General features: G+C 38.3%; 1 protein-coding gene across 13 annotated transcripts in view; it reads left to right on the top strand.

Annotated features, from left to right (window-relative positions):
• The window catches only part of PARD3 (par-3 family cell polarity regulator), a 658,792-nt gene that overhangs the window by 486,305 nt on the left and 147,247 nt on the right, over positions 1-25,240 (top strand). For 10 of the 13 annotated variants that reach the window (XM_084618459.1, XM_084618465.1, XM_084618467.1 and 7 more), the window contains one exon: positions 22,027-22,137. The exons of the other annotated variants lie outside the window; for them this stretch is intronic. In XM_084618459.1, coding sequence (XP_084474585.1) covers positions 22,027-22,137 — 111 coding nt within the window. The remainder of the gene's footprint in view (positions 1-22,026; positions 22,138-25,240) is intronic. 13 annotated transcript variants of the gene reach the window in all.

Below are 25,240 nucleotides of genomic sequence, written 5' to 3'. Positions count from 1 at the left end.
GGTATACAGTGTATAATAAAGGCTCAGAATGAGGGGGACACACAAATTGTCCATGCAGGAAACTTAAAATGCTGCAGGATTTGTTTCTTTGGTGTCAGTAACTCTTTCTACAGCCTCAGCTCTGTGATTCTTTTTTTCTGATGTTAAATCACTTTCAGTAACAGACTTGTGTGGAATGTAGATAACTTAGGGAGTAAAATGAGTGATGTCCCTTGAAATGAGGGATTTTTATAAGGTATGGGTCAACTTCTAAAAAGTTACATTCTTGCTTTGTTCTTGAGTTACCTCCTCAGTAAAATGATGGTACAAGTACCCACTTCACTAGGATTCTGCAAGGCTAGTGGCTCAATCTTGCTAGGCAAAACATAAGGGTAGACCACTTGCATGCACCGTTGAGGTAGTAGGGTTCCATGTGAGCTCAGGGGTCCTTTCACATGTTGTAACTTGCAGAATTTATCGAGATTCATAAAGATTTTATGTTTCTGCATCACTTGGAGGTCTCCAAATGGAAATTGCTGTAGAAGAGGGAAGTATTACTGATAGAAATTTTTATATGACATCAACAACTAAATATAAAATCAATTTGACTGTGTCATATACATTAAGCACCTCACAAGGACGTCTTTAATTTGGAAAACAGCAGCAATTTGGTTCTTCAAAAAGGATCATGATCCTTTTGTGTTTTAGTGTTCATTTAAGTAATTATCTCTAATACTCATGCAGTGCTTAGATTTGCTTTGTTAATACATTCTCCATAATTTTCTGAGTGATGGAATATGTTGCATTTTGTAAGGTAACATTTGCCACTTCTGCCTGCCACATGCCTTGTATTTTTACACATCTGATGCAGTTCATAGTTTGGTAACTGGTGAAAGAGCATACATATGGTAAATAGAAAACCATGTTACCAATAACACTTAATATTTAAGCCATAATTAAAATATAGTTAGATATTTTGGTGCCTGACAGAATTATTATTATTTTCTTAGCATTTCTCCATCTCTTTCCTTCCCTTCCTCTTTTGCTGCTTTCAATGCACTTAACTTATCTTAAGATAATCTTTCTTCATTACGTTGCATGGGCAAGAACACTTACGGGATGGAGTTACTGTAACTGACACTTTATTTCAGTGTCTGTATTTAGCCAAGGGGCTTTTTATTGCCTGTATGCAAACTGACAGCTCATAAACTGGCGCCTACATAATGCACAAAAATAAGTCTGCTTCCCCTCAATTAAAATCTCAGGATTTGGTACTGGGATCTTCATAAAATTGTAGTGAAAGATGCAAACTCCCACTAGAGGTTACCTTTCTCCCTCTTCAGCACAGAATCATTATTTCCAAAAATTCCCCTTAAGATCCTTACCGCAAGTTTGAAGTAATAAATAAACCTTTTAAACACTTACATTATTTTGCCACTTCTATGGAATAGAAGAAAGAAATTTGGTACAACTCAGAGTGACTCTATCAGGATTAAAAATGAAGCGTCCAATTCTACAACCCCTTCAGATGTAGAGTTCCCATTGATTTCAAAGGAGTTCTGTTCACAGAGGGCTTGAAGGATCAGGCCTGGATATTCTAATGATCACTCATTCTAACGTGTGCATTTCTGTGTTATGCATATTTTGGGGTGGGGAAGAGAATAGTATAAGTAAATTGTTCAACTGAAAAGGTGATTCAGTTCAAAATTATTCCTTTACACCAAAGCTCATATTTAAATACAGGATACTAATATACACTTGGAACTGAGTTCAGCAGAAAGTTGGCCTTTGTTGCCACGGTAACTTACGCAAAATATTGAAGAATCAGCTTTTGGGGCTTGGTATACAAGCTGGAAGTATAATTTTTGCTAAATTCAGATATTGTTTTGCTGGCTTTTATGTTTCACGATTAGGAATGCCCAGAAGACTGTACGCTATTCTATTCTGCACAAGTTCATCACCGAGGTATCTAAGTACCTCCAGTATACATTTAGCAATGTGACTAGCTTCTGCTCTGTGCAATTCTTTCTGGGGAGAGGACTGAAAAAGGAAAATTGCATATGGATTTTTTTCCTTAGCGTCCAGTGTGCTCTTATTTGTGAAAGTGAGGAAGGCTATGTTTGCCTTGCCCTTGGAGTTTAAAGCGGTGAGTATTGAGATTGTTCTTAGCTCCTGTGTTACAAGTTATGGCCATAGTATCACCCATGCAGTTTTACCATAGTAAATGTAGCCACTTAGAAGACCCATTTATTGCACTGATGCTTCTCCCCTGGGCATCAAATTGAATGTAGTTTCCATAAGGGTGGTGAGCTGTGTTAGCCAGGATCAGGTACACTAACACCCAGCTCAACGTGATTCCCTAGGCAGGATCTTGAGCATGGTTCTGTAATACAATGGCATCACAGTTTAAAAGGTGGCATAGTACAAACTCAAACTGAGTGACACCCTTTTAAGCCATGGTGAGTTCTTTAATATGATTTATGGGCCTCATCTTGTTCCCAAGGGAGTTGATGGCCAAGCTTCCATTGGTTTTCATGGTAGCAGGATTGGGCCTAGCAAGTGGACAGGGACAACTGTTCAGTCTCAGGAAAGGAGACGAGATCTTCAGGTTTCATGATGCTGGTAAAGAGAACAGATAAAATGTTCTTATACTAGGCCAATTTAGCAAAAATGAAATAAATGCATTCCACATTAGGACACAGAAGTTGATTTTTCCAGCCTTCAATCACATCTGGTTGGAAATATAAATTAAGGGGAGGGGGAGCCTGAATCAAATGCATGATAAGAGAAATGGTCTGAATGTAATTAGGCATCAGCATTTATAGCTATGAAACAGGTTTGGAGCTGGCCAAAAAAGGTAGGTGGGCGTGCCTCTGTGTGTGTGTGATGCAGAAATGTATTTCCTTTGTGGAGGCTGTTCATGAAATGAATATTATTTAACTATGAAACTATGAGATAAGAATATTATGATATAAATTAATTTATACTTGCCTGCGTTCGAACTAAGGCCCCAATCAAGTGAGCACACAGCTGTACAACTTTAAGCATGTGGATAAGTCCATTGAAGTAAGTCAATGAGAGAGCACCATCTGTTTAAAGGGCATAAGTGTTAGCAGGATTGGGGACACAATTTCAAGATTTGGCCTATGGTGTTTACGAAAACGTAAAGCTCTGATCGTACAATGCCAGGCCTTCATCTCATCTCTCGACTATTGTAGAGCACAGATGGGTAAACTGTCACATTGGAAAGCCAATGCAAATGCAATATTCCCATATTACCATTAGAATCTAATCCTACAATTACATTTAAAATGATTACTGGGAGCCTTACAGTGTTGTTTCATCCAGTTCTGCAAGAGGAAATAGATAATTTAGTTTGAAACCTTGTTTAGCTGAAATCAGATATAGTGTTGTCTTTTTTACACAGCCGTTTCCAGAGTGCACTGAACATGTCCAGATTCATAAATATATTATTTGTAGCTTTGAATTACACATTTCAACCACATTAGCCATCTGAGACCTCTGACTGGGCATTTGGGAGAATAACGTACACAGATAACTATTGTCTGTTACATAGCTTCCTGATTGAGCTGCCTACATCATGTTTTTCATTTAGTTTTCCTTGTCATGATATCTGAGAAAGGAGAAAAAGCAAATAAGTATTTTTTCTTGCTAAAGATTTGCAGACCAGTTTGAAATGAGCATTTTTTGAATGTGTAGGGTTAAATAAGTCCTTATATAAATGTTGAAATTTCAGTCATTTCAAAGATGTAATAATTAACCTCCATATTCGCAAACTTAATATTTTCTTTCTTTTTTCAATCTTCACCAATCATCTCCAGACCTTTAAAGTTGAACATATATGGCAGAAGTGCCTAATGCTCTACAATAGTGTTGAAACACGCACAAATCAAAATAACTGGAAAGCACCTCAACCTTCGTAGAGTTTTAAAAAAAAAAGTGATCTGATCTAAAACAACTTAAAAAAGAGGCAATAAGGCTCACTGAATAATAATGCCTTATAGCAAGAGGTAAAGCTTGCCAAACCAGGGCTCTGGTAGACAATTAAGGGGGAGCAAGTTCCAATGGTTGGAATTTGTCAGCCAAGAACCCTCTCTATCCCTGCTCTATAAAGGCTGTGTTCCCAGGACAAGCAGCAGAGAGCTCATGTCTCACAGCAGGACACTTCAGGCTTTGAAAATTGTCACTGGCACCTTGAACTGCACCTGAAGCAGTATTAGTGCCCAGTTGGGAGCGTGGTGCACAGGCTTTGTGCCACCAGTCACCTACCCCACCAAAACGGTTGGCTGGTGTGTTCTGAACCATTTGGAAGTTTCAGGAGCTTGACAAAGGCTGCTCTATATCTAGTACATTACCGTCATCCATCTTGGTTGAAGCAAACTGTGCATAACTGTAGCAAGGTCCACATCTAGTCAGCCACAGATAGAACAATGTATTGTGGGGCATTGCTGCTTTCAGCATGTCCAAAAACAGTCAGGGATGTAATAGGACCCTAACTGAATTATACAGGGCAAGGGTAACACTGTACTTCTCCTATTTGTGATAGAGGAGGCATAGTCCTCTTCTGTTATGCTGGGGGAATCCTATTCATGACCCACCAGCTTGTCTAGGTTCTGTCTTGGCCAGATTGCTCTGATCCTGGTTCAGATTTTTGTTAGTTACTGAGAATTCACAGAAGCATCAGTCTTCAAAAGAAATCAGCCATAGAGCAAATATTACCCTGATATAGATAATTACTTTTGTTTTTATAACTCTCATTCAAAGAATTTTCTTATTTTTCAATTCCTACTTTCTAATTAAAAGTAAATATGGACTGGAAAGAGAGATGGTTTAATAAAGCTAACAAAAAGCCTGGCATGAAAATAGTTATGTTCTTATTAGATGAAGAAAACAATGCCTCCTCCAACTCTCCTCCTCCCTTACTTTTCATAGTCTGATCTCTTTTCCTTCTCTCCATTCCCTCTTGGCAATTATAATCAGTTGTTTTGTGGAAAATAGACCTTAACATAATGGTGTTTCATTTCTTGCGTCTGAAAACATCAGGCGTTATAGTTATTTATGACTGAGATCTAATTGGTGCATATGTGTGTGGTTTGATGAAGCAAATTTCTCATTGCTAACTAAACAACCTCACATAATCCAGCAGTGATTTAAGGAATGCAGTTACAGTAAGTGAGTTGTAAACTCTATGCCTTTTTAAATGACATACAAAAAGTACTGGTGTGTATTTGTGAAAGATGGATATAAAATGAGAGATTAACATAATCTTATGTGGCATTCTAGTTTGTCATTCTGACAGGAAACAGTGGTTTTGCTCTATGTATTCTTACCACTTGATTTTTCCAAAGTAAATTTTGAATTTGTAAATCTGATGTGGGTATAGTGTATGTTTTTTAATTTGAGGAGAATCAGGGTTTCTGTTTCTAACACACACAGAAATAAGTGTCTGACCTGTTACCACAGACAAGTCCATAGTAGCTGATAACATATTCTCCCAGTATTCTTCCTTTGCTTGTCAGTGAGTTTAAATAGAGAACCTCTGACATCTACAACACAGTATCTGACTGCAAAGCAAGCAAAAGGAGGTGCATAGCATGACAGCTGAGTCTTCTAAGACCCTTTCTGACGTTCCTTAACGTTTCTTTTCCAGATCTGCAGAGTGAATATAGAATGCAAGTGTCAAGGATGACACCTACTTTATAATCCCTGTAAAGCAAACCTTTTCGTAAAAGAATTTGTTGACAGTTTAGATATTCTAAGTCAATTTCAATTCTAGTCTATATAGAAAATGGGAATTTTTTTCTACAATTGATGTGAAAATTGAAGGTTACTGACTATTCAGTCCCTAACGAAGTATGGTAAATAAATACTGTCTTCAGTAGTGAAGGATCTGTTAGATGAAAGGATCTGTTAATGACATTCATTGCAATGTGTGTTGGAAACATTTCTTTTGAGAGTTAATTTGCAACTGATCGTGTCTGGATATCTTTAATATTGGCATAATAGTTCAGAGATGCTTTGATTCTATACCTTGTTTTTAAAGCTGTAGTCTTTCTTGAAAATCCTGGTTGAAAATAGTTTTAAGAATGTTTTGTATTTGTTAAAAGAAAATGAATGTAAAATTATATTTAAGAAATGGAATAGACCGAGTCAGATGACTGTTGAACTACTTAGGCTGACATTTGCTTGAGTGATCAATTTCTAGGGAATAGAGTTTTAACTTAACATAGCATTTCACTTGTTATGAGCATTGATCTGTATTCATAGTGTGTTGGAATGCTCCTGTTAGGACTTCCTTGTGTTTTGTTAGCGAATAGAATCATTACATTTGTAGCAAACACTAGTTTGCCCAGGAAATACCTATGTGGATTAGCTTGGGGTCATGAACAAAATGATTCCTGTAGATCAGCAGTCACAATTAAAAAGACTGTGTCTATAAATGCTGAGCACAATCTATGAAGCCCTAGAGCCTAGGTGAAATCTACATGGATGAAAGTAGAGAGAAATCAGCTGCTGTACTGGAGGGTAACAAATGTTGAACCAGTCTTTCAAAAAATAGGTGAGAGTGCTGAACCTGGGAGTTACAAACCAATGAGCCATACTTTAGTACAAGGTTAATTGGTTGAAATAATTAAAGATAGAGTTATTAAACACATCCATGAACATGATACGATAGGGACAAACCGGAAGGATTTCTGTAAAGAAAAATTATTCTTCTCCAGCCAACCCGAATTTTGAGTGTGATCACAAAAATAGTGGATAAAAAAGAACTTATTGATATAATTTATTTGGCCTTTCAAAAGCCCTTTGATAAAGGCCCTCCAAGATACTATTAAGGAAACCAAATAATCATAAATAGTCACAAGAAGAAAAGTAAAGGAAGAAAGGTAAAGTACTGTCTTGGATTAGAAACTAACTAAAAGACACAAACAAAGAATAGGAGTAAATGATCTATTTTCAAAATGGGAAAAGGTTGTTACTATAGAGTGTCCCAAAGAGCCGTACCAGAACACTGATTGAAATGCTTATACACATTGCTGAACAACAACAACAACCACTCAGGGAAAAGGCCTAGATGTTGCAAACCTCTATGAATTGCACAGTGGCGCTTAAAAGAGGAAACAAAATGTTTGGATGTAGAAACAATGGAGCAGACAATAATACTGAAAATATTCTAATGCCATCATATATGCATGCCCTCACTTTGAATACTGTGTACAATTCTGGTCGTCCTGAAAAAATATATGGCAGACAATGTCTAGAGACATAGAAAGACTTCCGTCAGAAGAGATATTTAAATGATTGTGACTTTTTGGAAAACAAGCAAATAAGAGGAGAATGATAAAGGTATACAAAATAATGATTAGCATAAAGAAAGTACACTTCCTTTTTTTATCCTTTCTCATAATACAGAGCATGGGGATGTCTAATGAAATTGAAAGACAACAAATTTAAAACTGATAAAAGGAAATTCTTATTACGCCACACAAGTTTCAGTGAGGCGCCTCTAACCTCGAAAATGTTATTTGGCTAGTGATTAGTAAAGTAAAAATGTGTTAACTCTGAAATTCCTCATTTTGATCTCAAAGCATAGGAATTAAATAGGAACTTTAACATAATGAGGTCAGTCAGTCACTAAAGGAGAGATTTTATATTCATTTGTAAAAATAAGAAGTTGTTTTAAATACCCTCTTCACATTTTGTATAATTGTGAGAAGTGGTTCTACAGCATGTAGACACTGGAGCTCGGCTAATTCATCTTACAGCTCAGAACGGACAACTTCTTAAATATGGCTTCATTCCAAAATGGTAATGGATTATATAGAATATCATATGTTAAAATTTCTTTCAAGGATAATTTAGAGTGGCTCCTGCATCAAGGAGCTGGCCCCTCATCACCAGTGTGAAGAACTGATTGGAATGCACTGTAACAGACCTGACATTATTTGTTAGTATCGCTCTTTTTATGGCTTTCAGGTAAGCATGTTTGCAAAGTTGCAGTAAACCTTTTTAATGTGGAATAATGTTTCAGCAGCTAATGTAGTGTTCTGTTGCACATTAACTTTTGCTGCTTCTGTGCAAATTTACGAAAGATGGGAGTGCAAACAAATGTTATGTTGTTTGTAAAGTAGACCCTGCTGCAACGTGTTCACCTGATCAGCAGTTTCTGCAGAGCATATTTGGGCTAGCTTCTGATATGGGGTGACTAGAAATGATTCTTGAAAGATCACTTCCTCAGAAAATATAGATTCCATATTTCCAGCACCTCTTTCAATGACTTTGTTGCCTCCTAACTTACAGACCTAGTCAGATATATATATTTTTAATAAATTCATGTTAGGAAGTTAAATACACCTTTAAGTCATGCAGTGGAGCACAGTGCTACTTGGCCCAGAGACCCTATCCATAGATCTACTGGGATTTGTGCTTTTTTAACATATAATTATGGCATACTATTATAATGGCTTCTATGGAGTCTTTCCATGCTGTTTTGTGAATACATCTTTATGGTTAATATTTATATACATTATATTTCCACAATGCTAAATTCATAGGGATATTCCTTGTTAGACTTAGGCACTGTGGAGCCAAAATACCATTGATTATAGGATTTAAGGTCCTAAGTGCTAAATCATTTTTGAAAATGAAATTTAAATGTCACAATGCCTAATACTTTTAAAAATTTGGGCCTTGGTCTTTCTGTACCTCCGTTTCCCAAACTGTAAAATGGGGATAATACCTACCCGTTACTGTCTTTTATAGTTCCTTCAGATCCTGTGATGGATGACACTTTTGCAGTGCTCAAAATTATTATTAGGCTAATAACATACAGCATTAACAACTGCTGAATACTTGGGTTAGGTTTTGTTTGTTTTGTGGATTGCCTCGTTTCTAAATGGCTGGAAATATTTGTATATTGCTTTTTTTAAAATTATGCTAGGTAGCTAGCACCGAGTAAGAAAACTTCAAATCGGAACCAGAGTTTATGGATCGGCTATATACATTCCATATACAAGGGTTAGTATAAAAGCTAGTAAGCCCTAAGTTGCATCAGTTTTAATGAACACTGCAATAAAGAACATGAATATAGTACACCTTAGACCAATATCAAGGGCCTCTAGCAAATTAGACAGGAGCTGTACTAACAGTATTTAGAATGCAAGTTGAATTGCTATTAAACATTTGAACAAGAATATCTAATAAATAAGGCTAAGATTTTCTCATAGATATTTTTAGTAAAAGTCAGGGACAGGTCACAGGCAAAAAAGTAAAAGTCATAGGAAGCCGTGACCTGTCCCTGACTTTTACTAAAAATATACCTGACAAAATGGGGTTCTGTGGATCCCCCCACCACCTGAAGCGGGGCAGCTGAGCAGGAGCTAGTAGCCACCTGCAGCAGCTGGGGGGCTGCGGGGTATCCCTGCCACCTGCTGCCCGTGGTGGCCAGGAGCTATGGGGTGCCCCCCGCTTCCCATGTTTCTGGGAGCTGCGGAGTACCCCCGTCGGCGGTAGCTGGGAGCTGTGGGATTCCCTCGCCATGGCTGGGAGCTGCAGGGCTCCCCACCACCCACGGTGTCCAGGAGCTTGGGGGTTCCTCTGCCGCCCACGGGGACTGGGAGCTTGGGGATTCCTTTGCCACCGCCGGTGGCTGGGGACTCGGGGACTCCACAGCTGCCAACAGTGGCTGGGGGCTTGGGGATTCCGGGGCTCAGAGGTCCCCTGCCAGCAGGGGCTCGGGAATTCCCCTGCTGGCAGCCAGGGGCTCAGGGGTTCCTGCCACCAGCGGCCCAGGGCTCAGGGGGTCCTCTGCCAATGGGGACTCGGGTTTCCACCACCGGCGGCCTGGGACTTGAGGGTTCCAGGGCTCAGGGGTCCTCTGCTGGCACAGTGGCTCGGGGATTCCACCACCGGCAGCCGGGAGCTTGGGGGCCCTCCCAGTTCCCCCAGTTCTTGGGGGTTCCTTTGCCAGTGAGGGTTTGGGGGTTTCCCTGCCACCCATGGGAGCTGGGGTTCCCCACAGCAGCCAGGAGCTCCGGGGGCCACCAGAGGCAGCAGGGGTACCCTGCAGCTCCCAACTACCACAGTCTGAAGTCACAGAGGTCACTGGAAGTCATGGATTCCGTGACTAAATTGTAGCCTTACTAATTAATAATCTAAAATATTTCCAACTATTGTTAATGCTTCTTTCTTTTTAACTTCTAGTGCTGAAAGTCTTACATTCAGAATACAACTTGGTACTAAAAAGACATTAATGCTTAGCTGCGGGAGGTCCAGACAAAGAAGCAATTAATGAGTTAAAACATTTATTTTCTCTGATGATACTGTGTAATGATACCCACTGCATTATCTTCAGAAAAATGCAGGAGTCTCCAAAGCAGGATATCTGGATAATAGATCCTGATGATATCAGCAGTACAAAGAAATCTTTACTAGTTCATTTCTCTTTCTTGGCTACAAAAGTATGAAAAGTGCTTTGGTACTATAAAGAGTTTTGCAAGTCTTAGTGCCAATTTCATCTTCATTTGTATTCTTAAGATTTGTTTTTAGGCTGCAAAAGTTTCTGTGGAAAGTATGTTTTGAAGTTGAAATAGAGATTTTTAAAACCCTTCATGATGTCCTAGCTCTGTTAATATGAACTGTAACGAGCATTATAGCAGCCCACTCTTGCTAGGCCTCCTGGTACCAGTGGAATACAAATCATAAGAATAAGGTGTCAGTACCTGAAGAACCCTTGGGCCAGGAAGGGAGTTGTTTTGATTTAAATAATAAATTGTTGATCCTGGGACTGTTAGACTATTTTCTAAGAAAAAGCAGCAAGCCTACCTCCTCTGCTGTGGCTGTGGATCACATGAGAACAGGAGTTAAAAGGTGAATGTATAAATTAGAGCAGCCAATTGGCTGTTTTAACCAGTTACTCATCTCCATGGTAACTGGCACTGAAATAACTAAATTGCTCGTAATTCACACCTCTAGTTATTTTGGTGAAGGCTTTGTGTGGACACTCTTATTTTGAATTGAGTGTTTTATTTTAATACCTTATTTCTCAGTTAAATTATATCAAAATAGGACATTCCTCATCTGAAATAAGTATGCACACACAAATAACGTAAGGCATGATTTACAACTGATTCGGTTATTGCACTTCCAGTTACCATGAAGTCAAATCCTAGCTCTTACTACCCATAGCCTAAGGGGCTGTTAGGGCAGCCAGGTATTTCTAGGGCTCAGAACATCTCTAGCCAGTTCCCCCTTCTCCCTGGCCAACTCCAGCAGCTGTGGCGGGGTTGGCACAGGATCCTGTCTGCCAGCTCTGTCCCATCGGTGATTCCTCCTACCACAGAATGATCCTCCCATCTCTGGCTATGTCAGCTTTTGAGATGCTTTGAACCAGTGGTTCTGCACAAACATTCCCGTAATACAGAATCCAGCTCTTAATCTTTCACACAGAAGATATTTTTCCATATGAGGTAACATTCAACACTGCGTTCTAGATCCTCAGCCAATGTAAATTTATGTAGCTGCCCTGAAGGCAACAGAGATATGCCAGTTTATGCCAGTGGAGGATCTGGCCTTGTATTTCCAAGCCGAAAAAGTGTGTCTGAAATGTTTTATTTATAGACTTTTTAAACACACAATTTAACTGCTATTCTTTGACCTCCACTTGAGATTTGCACAGGAGCATGGACTTCATTTGTATGTAATAAATTAATTCCTTGTGTCTTAGGGCAGGGGTTCTCAACCAGGAGTCCGGGGCCTCCTAAGGGGCCTTGAGCAGGTTTCAGGGGGGCTGCCAAGCAGGCCAACATTAGACTTGCTATGGCCTGGGGCAGAAAGCTGAAACCCCACTGCATGGGGCTGAAGCCCAGGTCCCTGAGCCCTGCCACCCAGGGCTGAAGCCTGGGCAGTGTAGCTCCATGGGGGCTCCTGTGGCATGGTGCCCCAGGCAATTGCCCTGCTTGCTACCCCCTAACATCGGCCCTGGCTTTTATATGCAGAAAACCAGTTGTTGTGGCACAGGTGGGCCATGGAGTTGTTATAGCATGTTGGGGGGGCGGGGGGCTCAGAAAGAAAAAGGTTGAGAACGTCTGTCTTAGGGCACCTTGTAAAGACGTCCTGCCCACTGGGATTATTCCTTGATTTTTTTTTAAAAGTAGTATTTTAAAGTGTGGTCTTTATGATTAAAAAGTATCTGCCATGTTCAAGTCATGTTCACTTTTACCGGTCAAATTGGAGGTGCCCAAAATGTACCCTGGGGCATTCTAAAATGTGACCCACCTTCATTCAGGTCATGCAGCTCAAGATGCAGAATGACATGCTGAGACCTGCAGTCTCCATGAGTCTGTACCTCCATGGTGGAGATGAAGGTGACTACTCATCTTTATTAAAATTAACATGCTCCACAAGTTCCTGCCAAGTTGTCTATGGTCCCTGTCACCCTCTGTTGGGAAGCATTTGTTCCCCTCCTCCCCGCCATATTAAGTGTGTTTTTGTGAATCAGAGTGAAGGTCTAAAGTGATAACATGTGTGCTTAATTTGCCCTACAGAGAATATTCTCTGGGAAACATGTAACAACAAAGATTTTCCAGTAATTGACAGAAAAAAATGCTGACTGACAATTCAGTTTTTTCAGATAATGAGATCTGTAGGGAAGTTTTAATCTTCGGAAGATTCCAGGTGAACTATCAGTAGTTTGATTAACCTTTTATGTGGCCATATACATTTTCTGATTTTCTACAGTTTGATTATATGGCTGTAAGGCTTATTTTTAGGAGGCATGTTACTGAGGAGTCCTCATGGTCTAATTAACAAATGCATGTCTTAATATTCCATCAAATCAGTGTATACCATTTGTATTTTGATGCTAACTGTGTTGATGTTAAGAATTCACTGTATCTGAAAAACTTTCTCTTTCTTACTAAGATGCCAACTAAGCACATGTTGACTGGGTTTTTGTATCAAACATTTACACTGAGGGTACATAACGCTCAAATGCAAGCGTTTCAATTATAAAGTGAATTTATAAAGACTATTCATAATACTAAGGTCTACTTCCTTTGTTTTTAATATTAAAAAAGTGTGAGATAAAATTGTCCTTCCAACTCTTATTTTTGCCTTCTCTTAAGTGCCCATATGAATGGATGGGGTTTTATGATGCATATCTCATTACCACTTCTTATAGGGTTTGCCTTTGGACCAGTACCAATTTTCTAAATTGTACTGCTTCTTTAGGAAAAATAAAATCATGGTAACCAGATGTGGTGTGATTATTTGCCTTTGACCTGGCAAAGTGTTAGGCTTAACAAAAGAAGCTAATAGAAATATTCAGATTGACCCTTCTCATCATGTGGTTGCTTGGAGCACAATCAATCTCTCATTATTATCAGAGTTATTCAGGCAGAGGCAGCAGTGCTAGTATTTCTCATGATCAGCCCTTGAGCCAGATGTAATTTGCAATTTGGAGCATTGTATTTTGAAACAATAATGCATTGAAAGGAACAGAACAGGGAATTAGAAGTATAGTAGTCAAGAGGACACGCTAAAGAGTATCTACAGCGTAAATACACTCCTCAAGTACTTTAAGTGGACACTGGTGATTTAAAGTCACATAATGTAGCTTTATTAGTGCCCACATTCATCCACAATTTTTAAAGTCATCGTATGTATAATTGAACAAATCCAACAATAGAAAATGGCCATCTTGGCCTGTGTTTTTGACATGCTAGGCCTTTCATTAGGAGCCATGATGTGGGTAATAAGATCCCTTTTAGCTGTGTAGTGAAATTTGAATGAAATAATGTTGAAACGCATTGACATGAAATCTTCTAGAGTAATATTTTTCACAAACAGAAAATCCACAAAAGAAAAAATTACAGTCTGTAGAACAAGTCACAGTCCCATACTTTGGATATGACAGCAACTGGCAAATGTTAATATGCTATTGTTTATGATTAATCTGATAAGTATAGACTTGAAAATTTTGTTCCCATATATGTTGTTTATATATTACCATGTAGAGGCCTTTATATGTCTATACAATAAAATCCCTAGTAGTGTGGCACTGAGACTTTTAATCAGTGACTCCTTCAGAATGAGAATCACGCTCCCCTTCGCTTTGTAAGTGGAAACTGACTCTCAGTAGTTCTCTTCTCCCCCCCTCCCCCATCTTCTATTTCAAATTTCCCAATAGTTGTTTTTACATCCTACTGTTCACGTCTTTATAGAACTCATGAGTGTTGAGTTACCTGATAAAGCATTGCAGCCTCGACTGGTGAATACTGATTATGAGAGAGAGGGACAAAAAGCAGTTGTAAATGCATTAAATGACAGTAATGAAAGGATATGTTGTCCATTAAGAGCACATGACCGATTAAAAGCCTACTTTTAATTTGGCCAGATCTCTCGTAAGAGTTATTTTTTAAAAACAAATTTCTGTTTCTCCGTGCCAAACAACATGCACTGAGTTTATCAAATCTGATCTTTCTAGGACCATTGAAGCTAATGTTTCTCATGTTCATGGGTGTGTGCCTTGTAAGAGCTCTTGCTACATTTGAGCAAACTTCCAAATGCATTGCATTTTACAAAATCTCCTTTGAACTGTCATGTATTTTTTCTTCGGTTACTCTCATCATTGCTGATTACCAAAATAGTCATGTGTAAACGGAAGGTTTTTTTCTTCGTAATCAGTTACGTTCCTCCTTGATTCTTTCAGGGATGCCACAACTCATTGTTTAACAGAGAACAATTCACCACCATGAAGTAAATAATTTATGGTGTCTCTCACAGTAGATTGTGGCATCACTGAGTGAGTTGGTCAGGAAGGGCAGGCTGAATAAGGGTAATATTTCTAGGTCTCTGTTTGCTGACTGGCTGATATCTCCTGTATATTGTCACTTAGAAAATTACCCCTGCCTACTGTGCCCTTCCCAGCCTGCACATGATTTGGTTTGAAAGTGCAGTATTGTGGATTGGATGTTAATTTCTCGCATATTTCTGACTTGCCATAGGGTGTCTTTTTATTTGTTTATCACAACTCTTAATGACAGCAGCAAGTAGAAACGGTCATAATTGTAGGAAACAATGCAAGAAGTTTAACCATATGTTTAACAATCTACAGAAAGGTGGACTCTCTTAACAGAGAGATTTACTAAAGTGTTACATACCTGATATGCAAATATGCACACTGTAAGGAGCAAGTGGCTTGGTATGGAATAATAATAATTTAACCATATATAGTGTCTTCCATTCCAAGGAATTGAAGCACTTTATTAAAGCTATTGAATTAAGCCTTGTAGCATGCCTTGGTTTGCTAATCATTTTATGAATGGGCAAACTGAGTCACACAGAAATTAAGTAATTTGCCAAAATCACAGAGGAAGCCTGCAACAGAGCTGGGATTAGGAGTTGGGTCATTCTGATTTCACAAGACAGTCTTTCCTCCCCAATGTAGTGGATCTAGATTTTGGTTTGGTGAGAGCATATGCTGGCTGGGATACATACAGGGAAAGGAACACCTTGTGATTGTCTTGACATTCTCGCATTCTTTGTGGCATGGAGGGCCTTCTAAGGGTGATGATTGATAGATGCAAAGCCCATACTAGTTATCTCTGTTGGTAGCTTGGGTAATAGTGGTCGGTGTTGATGGTATTCCTTTTCAGTAAAGACTTTTCAAGTGATCTTCTTGTGCAATAAACTGTGAATCCCAGGGTTTGCTCTGGAACTATTCTCCATTTCCATGGAAGATCTATGCCACTACAGAGTATGCAGGTCCCCTTTACATGCTTCTGCAGCACGAGAGATCTCAATAAACCGTGTTACCAGGGCCTCCCCTGTTGGATGCTGCATCAAAAAACCCAGCCAGGGTGGGCTCTTCATAAGAGGAAAGAATGTGTCTGTCATTTTTTTAACATAAGTAGGGAATCCTTGTTGGTTTGAAAGGGGGATGAGAGAATGTGCATGTCAACCATATCACCCGGTTCAAGCAGGGCTTCCATGGCACATGGAGGAGAATGATGCTGCGGAGGCACATCATGCAGAGTCTGATCTACCTAGGTTTTCTGAGACTTCATGGTTAGTAAAGATGGTTGTGCAGAACATGAGCATTTAGGATCACCAGATGTTCTGTATATATGTTGGGAATTTATAATACACATATTGCATTAAATAGGAGTTTTATTAAATATTAATTTTAAAATTTTGCCAAAGTCTGGAAAACTCTCAAGATCATTAATATTTCAGGATTAATATTCTACCATTTTTAAGTTAAGCAGCTGATGCTATTTTAAGCATCTGTTTGCCATAAATCAAGAACTTTTTGTTTTAAGTATTGTGTTGGACACTAATTTAAAATACTTTTTATTTTATCTATGAAAAGAGGTACTGTGTGTTGTTTAGAAGAATTTTAAAAAATATAAATCTTATAATTTTGCTGACCCAACAGGGTTAAAACATTACATAGGTTATTGGTAATACCCTTTTTGAGTAGTGGGGGGGTGTGTGTGTGTGTGAAAGAAAAATATTGTCACTACTACTGGGAAAAGAGCATGCCTTACTTTACGTCAGAAAGCATCGATAGAATAGCTTGAGACACTTACCATTTGTTAATTTTTAATGACGGTCGTTTGTCTATTAAAGAACATAATGCTACTGAACTTTTTCTGTCTCAATCAATTTTTGTGTTTTTTTCATTAATCAGCTAATGCATATTTCTTCCATAGCTCTTTATTCTAATGAAATATGTGGACGATTTGGCAGATGGCAATGATCTCATCAGTAACGCATCAGAGTAAAATCCATTTAGCAGATTACATGGAGATTATTTTTGTTGTATCGGAGATATTGATATGTTCTTTCTAACTGACGCTATTCTCAATAGATAACATTTCAGAATTCATATTGCTCACATATAACCACTTTTCCTCAATCTGAAAACTGATCTGATTTGTTTTTTTTAATATGAAATGAACTTTCCTGTGTATTTATCATTACATTCCAAGGGATTTTTCTCTCCTCTTTCACTCTTTCCTTATATTGTTGAGCAACTCTGAGGGCCTGATTCTAAGTCCACTGAAGTCACTGGGAGTCTTCCTCTTGAGGTTAATAGGCGTTGGATCAGTCCCCAAATTGGCTGATGGAAAATTCACTCAAGCAAGCAGACGCCAGTTTAGTACAGCTGTGTGACCAACAAAAGGATTTTTGCTATATACTTTACTCTGCGTGGATGGTTACACACAGATTATCCTAGTTTGAGGTAAAGGTTCAGAAGTACAGGATTCTGTTCTCAGACCCTCTTCCCTTTGTTAATAATGCAACAAACTATCATGCCTTTAAGGATAGCACTTTCTTCTGCTATACTGTAACTTGAAAGGTGGCCTGTCTGAAATAGACACCCTGTTCTAGAAGGTAATAAAACAAAAATAATTGATCCTTTTATATCTTTAACTGTCTTGATATTAAATATTGTTGTCATAGGCTGAGTTGAGGTTTAAAACTCTGAATCTGACGTTGGGAGTTCACATGTGTATTGAAATGTTCTCTGACCCTTGCTGCAAAAGAAAAATGAAGAAGCTAAAAATTAATAGAACCCTGGAGTACGTTGGCAATTAGAGTGAACAAGGTTTCAGTTGCTCTCCATCATCAGTTTCTCACACCGTTGGATAGATAGGGTATTTTTAATTTGCACCCCTTATTTCAATCTGTCACAAAAAAAAATTCTTGAAATATTTGTATATGTTCCAATTAGAGTAGCATTAAACCATTTTTAAAAACTACGCTTTAAGAAGCAGAACTTGGATTAAGGAAACACTAAATAAACTGATTAATGTGTGAGAGATGCTCTTGCTTGCTTATGTTATTATTAAGAGGATATTGTTTAATAATATGATGCATGCTATATCCATTCTTAGAAGAATATTAAACTATGTTTGTAAATAGAAGTTACATTTAGAATTATTTTAGTATTATCTAGGGTGGAGAGGAAGTATTACATTTTTGTTTGGTCTATATTTCTCATTGTACATTAAGGGTGTACCTCCAAAAGGAGCAGTGGGAAAGGGGGCATGGTGGTTTCAAGTCACCTTTGTATCTTCCCAATGCTGGGCTGCTCCTGGCATAACATAGACAGCACTGGGGTCCTGTCAGAGTAACAACAGCCTGGCCCTGGTTGCCTATGGAGCGTAATGCTGCCTGGAATCTCCACAGAAGTATGTGCTGTAGCCCGACCCCTGAGGTGCTTCTCTCACCACCAGCCTCTTTCCCCTCCCCTCACACCAGCACACATATACCAGGGTTTGCAGCTGTCTTCCACGGTGCTGGCCCTGGGGGAATCCTCTGGCCAAATCCTGAGGTTTAGCGCTCCTTTAAACTTGGGCCCTTTCATCCAGCATATAGGATCCAAAACGTGGATGAAAATCTTACCTGAGATATATAATTTTTCTTGTCTTATTAAGGGGAGCAACTATTATTTGATAAATAGGTGGATTTTTTTAGAAGATTACAGAACCATAGAAATGCAAGGTTTCATAGAAATGAAAAGAACCTTGAAAGGTCATATAGTCCAGTCCACTGTGCTGAGACAGGGTCTAGATTCTAGACCATCCCTGATAGGTGTTGTCTAATTTAAAAGCCACCAGTGATCGGGATTCCACAACCTTGCTTGGAAGCCAATTACAGTTCTTAACTATCCTTATAGTTAGAAAGTTGCTGGAGTTTTTTGCCAATATCTAACGTAAATCTCCCTTACCGCAGATTAAGCCCATTACTTCTTGTCCTACCTTCAGTGAACATGGAGAACAGTTGGTCACCATCTTCTTTAGAACAGAGCTTAACCTATTTGAAGACTATCAGGTCCCCCCTCAGTCGATTTTTCTCAAGACTTAGACATACACAGGTTTTTTTAACCTTTCCTCAGAGGTCAGGTTTTCTAATCCGATTATCATTTTTGTTGCTTTTCTCAGGACTCTCTCCAGCTTGTCCACATCTTCCTTACAGTGCAGCATGCAAAACTGGACCCAGAACTCCAGCTGAGGCCTCACCAGTGCCAAATAAAGTGGGACAGTTATCTCCCATGATTTACATACAATGATCCTGTTAATACACCTCAGAATATTATTAGCCTTTTTCAATCTGCATCACATTGTTGGCTTATATTCAATTTGTGATCCATTATAACCCCCAGATCTTTTCAGCAGAACTACTGTCTAGCCGGTTATTCCCCATTTTGTGGGTGTGGCATTTGATTTTCCCATGCAAAGTGTAGTACTTTGCACTTGTCTTTACTGAATTTCATCTAGTTGGTTTCAGACTGGTTCTCCAATTTGTCAAGGTCATTTTGAATTTGAATTCTGCCCTCCAAAGTGCTGGCAACCCCTCCCAGCTTGGTGTCATCTGCACATTTTATAAGCATACTCTCCACTCCACTATTCAAGTCATAAATGAAAATATGAATGGTACTGGACACAGAGAGATCCCACTAGATATGTCCTTCCAGTTTGACAGTGAACCATTGATAACTACTCTTTGAGTTCACTTTTTAGCCAGTTGTTCTCTCTTCCCCAACCCCCAGCAATTTTATCTAGACCACAGTAAGCCGGTAACCATGTCAAAGAAGGAAATTAGATTGGTGTAGCATCACAAATTTGTGTGGGTTGTAATTTATCACCCTATTTTCCTTCAGGTGCTTACTGGAACAAATTGATAAAAAATCAATTTGTATCTTTCCAAACATCAAAGATAGGTTGTCTGGTCTATAATTCCCCCAGCTCTTCTTTGTTACTCTTCTTAAAGATAGGTTCCATGTTTTTCCATCTCCAGTCCTCCTGAGACCTCCCCTGTCCACCAGGAGTTCTTGAAGAAGATAATTACTAATGCTTCAGCTAGTTCCTCAAGTACCCTAGGGTGAATTTCATCAGGCCTTGCCAAATTGATTACATCTAACTTATCTAAACATTCTTTATTCTGTTCTTTCCCTGTTCTGGCTTGTGTTCCTTCCCCCTTGTTAATATTAATTGTGTTTAAGCATTTGGTCATAATTAACAATTTTAGTAAAAGCTTAAGTAAAATAGGCATTAAATACGTCCATCTTCTTGATGCCATCCATTACTAACTGTTCCCTACTGAATGGTGGACCAATGCTTTGTCTTTTGTTCTTGTTGTATTCATAGAACCTCTTCTTTCTGGTTTTTGTATCCCTTGCTAAATGTAACTCATTTTGTGCCTTAGCCTTTCTGATTTTGTCCCTATATGCTTGGTGCTACTCTTTTGCATTCATCCTTAGCAATTTGTCAATTTTTTTCATTTTTTGTAGGATTCTTTTTTGATTTTCAGGTAGTTAAAAAGCTCCTAGTGCAGCCATATTGAACTTTTACTCTTCTTCCTATCTTATCCAGGTACTGCTAATCTCTGATTGAATTTTAATTATAAAAGTGATACATAAAGCAACTGTCCCAATGTATAACCAGATATTTTAATTGCTAACAGAATATTATACCTCCTTTTAGTGTTTCATGTCTCCATCTCTGTCATGTCCTCTCCCTTTCCAAATAATTTGTAATGATCAATTTAGCCTCATTGGCCTGGATTACTTTAGAAATGAGCATCCTGGGGAAAACAGAGAACATCCATGTACTCCAAAGTTTGTGTAGTCCTCGTTTTCTTCATTTTTTATAGCTACACCTAAGATCCATAAACTTGGCTGCCTTGTGTAATTTTATCTTTAGATGGTGTGGCCTAAGATTAATCTTTCTGTAGGGTCACTGTATGGTATGTATTTGGCCCACACAGTGGCTTTGTTTTAGAAAGAAGGAGGGAAAAGGGGAAAAAATGTTATAAATTCCTGCTAGTTTCAAAGTTTTCCTCTGAATACTAATTTTTTAAAGTGTTTAAGAGAAGTTTGTATTCTTCTGTTTGTAAACGTTTTGCCTGGATGGCTATTTGAATGACCTGGCTGCACTTTGCACATGGTTAGTGCTTTCATTTTACTTTTGATGTAAACTTCTGAGTGAAGAGTGCCACAAGTGGCTATCTACTTTCATCAGTTTCAGCAGAGCATTTGATGCAAAAAATACTCTTAATGTTTTTGAATTGATCAACACAATGGGCTTAATAGATAGGTAGCTGTTATCCCTTGTGCTTTAAATATGCCAAAAAGTTGTCGTTTTCTTACTCCCTAAAATTGAGGAATATTTTATTTATTTATTTAAATGTATAAAATATGTAATTCCATCTATGATAGGTAAAAATTAATACACACACTCTGCTCCTAACAATAAATAAACTTCCAGACTCAGACATTCCCCTCCCCAAATGCTTGGCAGAAAACAGTGGGATGTGCAGCATTCCTGGAAGTTAAACAGTTCTGAGGTCTGGCTAAGCAAGTGTGGGAAAGGCGTTCCAGAGGTGAGGGACCCTCATGGAGAGCACTCTGCCAGCAACTTCTTCCTGTATGTAGAGGAGGAGGTCCAGCTCAAGCACCTCCGCTGATCTTAATCGCGACAGCATGTCACAAGGAGAGAGACAATCCTACAGGTAACCAGGTCTCAAACCATTTGGGGCTTTAAAGGCGAAAACCACCAATTTGAATTCTATCCACTATAGCCAATGCAACTGCTGCTATAGGGTGAAGTGAACTGATATTGCTTATCAAGCAATTATTATATAGATGATTCTGGATTGTCTCCTGCAGTTCATAAAAGAAGGGCCTAAAATAATGTAAACTCTGATTTACATTCTCTGGAAGTTGCAGTGTTGAGTAATTTTTAAGACATCGGTTGCCTTTGGATTTAAAAATAGTGATCTGGAAATGTCATAAAAAAGCTTACAATGCTATAATAAAAACCAAACAAAAACCCTCACTTTTATAAATTCTCAAGAAAAAAAGAGAAAAATATTAAAAATGGAGGTTCAGAAATCTTGGAAGTCTCCCCTCCTGGTTTTCAAGCAGCTGCTCTGATAATAAGCACAACATTGTCTTAGGAAAAGAGAAATACATTTGTGTTCATTTGACAAGTTAGAATGTTTTGTTATTAACAGGTTTGGCAAACATCGCAAAGATGACAAGATTGAGAAAACTGGTAAAATTAAAGTTCAGGAAGCCCTTACTTCAGAAGAGGAGAGAATACGAATGAAGCAAGAACAGGAGAGGTAGACTTCAGTATTTGCTTAAACATTAGCAGAGAGAGTTTTTGTTTGTTTGTTTTTTTTTGTGGTGTTTCTAAACTCAAGAATTTACGTGCAACTGAAGTTCGGTTTTCACTGATAAAATTACCCAATGATGATGTGTTTATATAGTTAATATAACAGAAAGAAACAGAGAGAAACTGGACTTGTTTGGGACCTAAACAGTGCAGTCAAAAGAAACTGTCATTCAGTATCTTTTATGCGACCAGTAGCAGCTGTATAATTATTTCTTAATTAGGACACGTGAAAGAGTTACTTTAATTTTTTCTCAAGACTGATTCTATAATCTATTTTACAGACTTCTCAGAAAACAAATATTTATATAAAATTGAAATACATTTTGTATCTTTCCCTTAAAGTCTTTCATACCTAGTTTATTACTAATTGTTTTTATGCTGTTCAGAATAGAATTTAAAATTTGATCATTGCAAATAAATTTGTCACTGCAGTTCTGTTTGTTGTCATGGAGTAATGTGTACATTAAACTGTTAATTGTAAAACCGAGTGGTGAGTACCTCTATTTTTGCCTTGTTCTCCTTCCCTTAACATTTGAAGCCTCTATATTGTTTGTGTCATATGCTCCTCATTATTTTAAACAAGCTAATATTTCCAATCTGAATTTCACCCTGTGTCTTACAGACCCCAGGGATTCTGGGCCGAGGCTCTGTTATGTCTTATTACTTCATTTAGGGCTAAATCCAAGAGAAGATTAGGAAGTGACTTGATCACAGTCTAAAATTACCTACATGGGGAGATTTCTGAGAGTAGGTGGCAGGTTACTGTAGGAAACAAAGGCATAACAAGCTATAAGCGCTGGAAGCTTAAGTTAGACAAATTCAGTCTAGAAATAAGGTGCACATTTATAACAGTGAGGGTTATTAACCATTGGAACAACTTACCTAGGGATGGGGTGGAAGACTGTATGTTTTTCTAAAAGATATGCCCTAGCTCAGCCAGAAGTTGTGGGCTTGATGCAGAAATCACTGGGTGAAATTTTATGACTTGTGTAATGCAGGAGGTTGAACTAGTTGATCATGATGATCCCTTCTGTCCTTAATATACATAAATCTGCATACTCTATATTTGATGTTTTGCTCCCCAAAAGATATGTGGGATTAATCTGTTAATAGAGTTTAACTGTAAATATCTGAGTTTCTCTTCTGCTAGTATAGAGGCCAAACCATAGCTTTTGATCTTTACTTATGGCTTAATTTTCCTTCTATTGATAAAACCAAAAATAGGAGCACTAAATGTTTTCCTGTTTTGTTGAGACATTCTTTTGAAGTAATTGCTCTCTCAAATAAAACTGTAAAGGAATGTTTTGAAGCTGGAAGAAATATGTAACAAAGTGTGTGTGTGTTTATATAATCAAAGCTGACTGTTGGAATCTCTGCATGACATACAAAATTATTTTTCATGGTAGGGAAATTTTCTGTTATGCGCGCACTCAGTAATATTGGAGAGAGTATAGAATGTGCATGTCATAAAACAGATTGTAATAGTCACTCTGAGTACTACTGTATAATTATATAGCCTCCTATGTATGGAACAACCTCCCAATCCCCATTCACCAAACTACTCTGGCCTCCTTGAAATCTCTCCTTAAAACCTCACTCTTGCTGTGTCACAAAATAATTTATATATCCACTCGAATCATCAATATATGCACATGCCAGAACTTGGTTACAGCATGATCTTATTATTGTGACCCAGATCCTTCCTCTTCCCTCAGATCCCCACCCCAATTGTTGGTTTCGTTCTTGTTGTGTCAAGTGTACAGTTATAATGTAATTTCTTTGTGGCAGGGGTCTGTACTACTAATAAATGATGATAACATAGCAACAAAAATGTGCTTGGTGCTTCCTTAAATTTCCAAAAGTACCAGATTATGAGTCAGTCCATGGTGGTGTTGAATTGTCGCAGTCAGATTGCAGTTCTTCCTTTCTATTTTGTCATGTAACTATATTAGATACATAATAAATTATTGCCCATGCAAATTAACTAAAACTCTAGAAATAATTATTGGGGGAGACAGTAAAATGATGCTGGCTCATAATGGCTCCTTTTTTCACTTTCATTGTGTTTTACTGGCACAGTTCACTTACTCTGTTTTGTTTGGTGTTTGAAGCTCTATACCTTTAATGATGCAATACTTTTGGGAACTAGGCTGAATTTAATGAATTTACTATGTGTAAGAGGCTTGGAACAAAAAATCCTTAGGGGTCAGAGAACAAGTGAATGGTCCATTAAAAAATCAATCATGCCCACAATTTTATAAAATTATTGTACTCTGACTTTGCAATTTTAATAGTAATGTGCTTGCAATAGTATTTTGCTTAAACTCTTGAAAGTATTTTGTTCATATTGATTAGAAGACAAATAAGCAAATTAATACACTTCAATTGATCACTGATTGAAATGGATAAAAACTGCCTTTTATGAATACAATACTAATACTAACAATAATTCCTTTTTAAAAGAGAATGTCATTTTAGCCAGCTTTGGTGCATGTGTTCCAGCAACAGTAACAAAGCAGTTTAGCCCAGGATGTAAATTATCCAGTTGAAAATACAGGGGTATAGACCAGATATGTTTAGCAAATACCTCCATTGGAACTGTGTCAGGAACCTGGAGTAAGCACCCACCATTCTTATAAAAATTGTCAGAGGATACTTATTAATGGTAAATTGCCAAGATCTCAGGTTGACGTTTCACCCGACAGCACAGTACTGCGTATCTGCATTCTGGGGGCACTGGTTTACTCCGAGAAGGGAGGCTAGTGAGTTATCTTTGAATATCTCCAAGCACTGACCATCTGACCCAAACTGCTTAGGTTATGAGCTCTGACAAGCTTACAGCTCCAGGTAGCATTGTTGTTGAAGCCTGAGCGCAAAGGAGTTACCTTGCATTTACACCGCTGGAACAGAGATCAGAATTGGGTCCATTCAGGGCCAGATGAAGGCAATATTGGGTTCTGGGCATACCACATCATGGGGGACCCTCTGTGCATGATACCCATGCTCTGATCCTGCCCCTCCATGTGCAATACTTGGAGTAGTGGTGTCAG

The sequence above is a fragment of the Lepidochelys olivacea genome (assembly GCF_965140295.1).
Source record: "Lepidochelys olivacea isolate rLepOli2 genome assembly, chromosome: 2".
Classification (NCBI taxonomy): domain Eukaryota; kingdom Metazoa; phylum Chordata; order Testudines; family Cheloniidae; genus Lepidochelys; species Lepidochelys olivacea.
This window is presented reverse-complemented; position numbering and strand designations above follow the sequence as displayed.